The sequence below is a fragment of the Stegostoma tigrinum genome, unplaced genomic scaffold, assembly GCF_030684315.1.
Source record: "Stegostoma tigrinum isolate sSteTig4 unplaced genomic scaffold, sSteTig4.hap1 scaffold_545, whole genome shotgun sequence".
Lineage (NCBI taxonomy): Eukaryota > Metazoa > Chordata > Chondrichthyes > Orectolobiformes > Stegostomatidae > Stegostoma > Stegostoma tigrinum.
Window position 1 is genome coordinate 16,250 of NW_026728478.1, and position 4,762 is coordinate 21,011.

General features: G+C 69.4%; 1 protein-coding gene across 1 annotated transcript; it reads left to right on the plus strand.

Annotated features, from left to right (window-relative positions):
* Nucleotides 1-395: 395 nt before the first annotated feature.
* LOC125450593 (nuclear factor of activated T-cells, cytoplasmic 4-like) lies at nt 396-4,443 on the plus strand (the record flags this gene model as incomplete). The annotated part of the gene is made up of 3 exons (XM_048526596.2): nt 396-639; nt 2,176-3,325; nt 4,281-4,443. Coding segments are annotated over exons 1-3 (1,410 nt in total), but the record flags the coding sequence as incomplete, so codon positions are not given.
* Between the last annotated feature and the right edge of the window lie 319 nt (nt 4,444-4,762).

The following is a 4,762-nucleotide window of genomic DNA, read 5'->3' on the forward strand; positions in this document are numbered from 1 at the left end:
CTGGGCGGGCCCAGGCGCGCGATGTCTACGTAACACTGGTCCGCCGCTCGTGGATCGGCGGGCCTGTCGACCAATGGCGGAACGGCCCCGCCCTCCACGCCCCGCCCCCCTGACTGGCACCGAGCCCTTGAGTCGGATGGGCGGGCGCTACTCGCGGCGATGCCGCTGGGGATTGGTCGGCCGCGGCAGGACGGGCGTGCGGCCCGGCCAATGGCAAAGGAGGCGGCCGGAGCCGGCCCGAAGCTGAGTGGACCGTGCCATTGTCCGTCGTGGAGGGGTGGGCGTGCCCAGGTCTGGGTGGGTTTTCGGGGGTTAGCGGGGTGGAGCCCTGGGAGAAAAGTCTCTTTTCCAACTTTTCTTAAGGAGTTTGGGGAGAGAGGGAGCGGAGCAGGAGGCGGCGGAGGTCGGGTGCGGCGGGGAGGGTTCAGTCCCTCAACCGTTCCCCCCCACCCCACGACTCCCCTCGTACAACTCCCACTGGCCGTGACCTTCCCGCCCCCGCCCCGGCAACCAACGGCTCCTGGTGGCGGCCGGGCGCGGGCATGAGGGCGAGCGCGCGCGACGACGAGGACGAGCTCGACTTCCGGCTCACCTTCGGGGAGGAGCTCGGCGAACCCCGCCCCTCGGCCGTGGTCTCAGGTTGGCGACTGCAGCCCCCCTCTCCACCGCGGCCAGGGGGCGCCCTCCCCTTCCGTACAGGGGGCACACCGGGCTGGAGGGGGAGGTGGGTCGGGGGTCGCTGTTCGGCAACCGGAGGCAGTGCCCGGGCTCGCTGTCGCACCCCTCCGACGCCAGGGGCTCTTCGGCAGCGAGGGGCGCCGCAGCAGTGGGGTTTAGTTTGCACGCACGCCCGACCCCAGGCTGCTGGAGGCTCGGTTCGGGCGGGTGGAGCAGCATTCCTTGGGCTGTCTGGCTGCGGGAGGCGTCGCAACAGGACGGCAGTTCATGGTGGGGGCAGGGGTGCGCCCCTGCTTGGGGGCTGCTTGGCTGGGCAAGGCGTCACAGCAGTAGGACGGTGACTGGGGAGGGGTTGGGAGTTGGTTTGGGGAATCCCCTGGGCCTTGTGGCTGTCGGGGGCAGAGCGAGCGGGCGGTAGTCCTCTCCTGGCTGTTCAGCTGCATGAGGCTCGCAGGAATCGGGTAGCGGGGCAGTTTGATGGGCTGGGGTGGGGTGCGGGTGTCGTCTGACTGTTCAGCTGCGGGGGGCAGCGCAGCAATGGAGTTGGGTCATCGCCCAATTGTTGAGCTGCCGGGAGGTGGCGGCTGGGATGGGGGTGGTTGGCGGTGGTGGGTTGGGGGAGGTGGCTGAGGCACTGGACACATTACCAGTAGAGTAGGGTGTACGTTCTCCGGGCTGCTCGGCTTTATTGGGAATCACGCGCCGCACACCTGCCGCCCCCCCACCCCCCCGCCACCCACCGCGCCACCAGCCTCTGGGCTGTTTGGCAGCATGGGCCGTCACAGCAGAAGACGGCAACGCCTTCTGTTCCCCCCCGAACCCCACCCCCACACTGTGTCGTCACCCTCTGAAGCCGCACCCCGCTTGCATCAGGCCATTCCCCACCTCCCGTCTGTGTGATAGCCCTCCACTCCCACTGGAGGTGGGGTCGGTGCCGGAGAGGCAAGTGCGGGCCTGGCCTTGACCTCTGACCCCACCTTGAGTGGGGGACTGGACTTGACCCCTAACCCCCCCAGTGGGCGCGCGTCAGGCCTTGACCCCTAACCCCCAGTGAGCGCAGGCCTGACCTTGACCCCTGAACCCACAGTGAGCGCGGGTCAGGCCTTGACCCCTGAACCCCCAGTATGCACAGGCCTCACCTTGACCCCTGAACCCCCAGTATGCACAGGCCTGGCCTTGACCCCTGAACCCCCAGTGAGCGCGAGCCAGGCCTTGACCCCTGAACCCCCAGTAAACACAGGCCTCACCTTGACCCCTGAACCCCCAGCATGCGCAGGCCTGGCCTTGACCCCTGAACCCCCAGCATGCGCAGGCCTGGCCTTGACCCCTGAACCCCCAGTAAGCGCAGGCCTCACCTTGACCCCTGAACCCCCACCCCCAGGGTGCGCAGTGGGGCCTAAACGTGCGCGAGCGACCGGGGTTGACGCGGTGAATCACCGTCCGGGGGGGAGGGGCTGGGGGAACGAACTGATGGCGGTCTCCTCTCCCGTCTTCCAGCAGATTTGGACCTCGACGAGGCCCCGGCCTACCCCATGGGGCCGTGCCTGGCGGTGAACCGGCCCATCGGCATCCCCCGGCGACGCGGGCCTGCGGGCCGCGCCGGGATGCACTCGCCCCCTCCCCGGCCCGTCACCGATGGCGACACCTACGAGAGCCAGCCGGCCCGGCTGATCCACCTGGGGGGCAGCAAGGTCCTGGCCTGCCCCAGCATCCAGATCACCTCCATCTCCCCCGGGGCCTGCGACCGCGAGGACGGCGGCGGGGAGGAGGCGGAGGTGGCCGACGAGGACGGGGAGGAGGCCTGGGGCCTAGTCGAGGCCGCGGCCCGCGAGCGACCCTACCTCCCCCCAGATCCCTTCGGTTACCGGGGAGGCTCGCTCAGCGCGAGCCCGGGGAGCAGTTGCCGCTCGTCTCCGGGGATCTGGCCCTCGGGGGCCGGCTCCCCTTTCTCCTCCTCATCCTCGCCCTCCTCGTGGACGCCGTTCGACGACGTGGAGCCCGAGCTGAGAGAGGCCGCCTACCGCATGGCCCTGGCGCCCCCCCCGTCCCGCTGGGCCGGGGACGAAGCCTCGTCTTGCTCAGCGTCATCCCCCAGCCCGTCCTCGCCCTCGCCGCTGGCCGATGACCCCCTCCGACTGTCGCCGCGGGGCCCAGGCTCCGGGCCCCCGTCGAGGCCCACCTCTCCCTGCGGCAAGAGGCGGCACTCAGGCTTTGAGGCCTACTCCTACCACCAGGAGCAGCCTTACTACCAGCAGCGGGGGCACCCCTCGCCCGGCCGATCGCCCTCCCCGTCCCGCAGGGGCAGCTTGGCCGCCATCGATGACGAGGCGCCCGCTTCCCGGGAGGGGCCTCCCTCGCCCCTCCTCCTCCTCCACCACCTCCTCCTCCCTCCGCCCCCCGCCTCGGCCTACCAGAGGGGAGCCTCCGTTCCCGTCAAGGCCCGGCGCACCTCCCAGGCTCAGAGGGTCGCCCCGCTCCGCCAGGGCGAGGGCGAGGGAGAGCCCGGGGGGGCGCCCTATGCCGGGACGGAGGCCCTCGCCCAGCTCCAGGCCCTCAAGAAGGACGCGGGGTCAATGGAGTACCTCACCGTCCCATCTCCCTTCGTCTGGACCAAGGCCCGTACCGCAGGACACAGCCCTGTCTTCCGGTAGGTGGTTGGTGGGGGCTGTTGGTGGGTGGAGGGGGGGGGGGCGGGTGGGGAGGCTGGGTTGGGGGGGCGCGCGTGGTTTAGGGAATGGTTCGAGATGCATTTGGGGGTGGGTCAGCGTTGGCGGGCGACACTCCCGCTCGGCAAGGCCTGTGAATTTTGTTGCCCTGCCCCCTTCGGCCCTCATTGGCCCCTCCCCTTGTGGAGGTTGGGGGGGGGTGTTGATCTGCCTTCTTGTCTCCCCCACCCCACCCCCCCAGCTTTAGGGTAGACCCGCAACGTCCCCCTCAGGGAAGGGGAGATCCAGGGATTCGGCCACACTGAAGGCCCGATATATTTCCACGTGGGGTTGGGGAGTGACTCCATGTTGGCGGGGGGTGGAAGGGGCGATCTCGCAGGGGGCTTCTGTTCCCATGTATCTGCTCCCCCCCCCCGCCCCGCTTTATCCTTCTAGAGGGTAGAGGGGCAGTGGGGGGGTGGGGGGGGGGGGTGGCGGTTTTGGAAGGTGCTGCCCTGAGGAGCCTCATTGAGTCTCTGCAGGGCATCTTGTAGATGAGTAGACACTGCTGCGGCTGTGCCTGATTGATGGAGGGAGCGGGTGTTTGTGTGGGTTGGAGGTGGGGGATGCAGAGTAGGGGGCTACTCGAGTGTCATCGGAGCTGCCCCCCAACATCCAGGGGCAAGTGGGGAGTAGCCCGACTGTGGGTCGACGGTGGGGCAGGACTTTGCTGGGGTGGGGGTGGGGATTCCCAGCCTCCGTCCGGCTCCTGTCGCCCCCGTGGGGCTGGTCCGTGCTCAGTGTCTGGTCAGTGGGGACCCCCGGGACGTTGATAGTTGGTGGGTTGAGGGGGGGGGGGGGGGGTGGTGGGGGTTTTCACCGACGCGGCTGATGTCTCTCTCTGCACCGCACCACCCCCCCCCCCCCCCCCCCACCCCCACCCACCCCCGGCCCCAGATCGTCTGCGTTGCCCCCCCTGGACTGGCCCCTCCCGAGTCAGTACGAGCAGCTGGAGCTGAAGATGGAGGTGCAGCCACGGACCCACCATCGGGCCCACTACGAGACCGAGGGAAGTCGGGGGGCAGTGAAAGCAGCAGCAGGCGGTCACCCAGTCGTCAAGGTAGGTCTTAAAGCACCGCTCCCCCCCCCCCCCCCACCCCCCGGACCCACCCCACCCCACCCATCCCCAACATCTGCACCCAACCCCCACCCGACCCCCACCCATCCCCAACCAATCCCCACCCAACCTCCACCCATCCCCCACCGACCCCCACCCATCCCCAACCAATCCCCACCCATCCGCAACATCTTCACCCAACCTCCACCCATCCCCCACCGACCCCCACCCATCCCCAACCGACCCCTACCCATCCCCAACATCTTCACCCAACACCCACCCAACCCCCACCCGACCCCCACCCATCCCCAACCAATCCCCA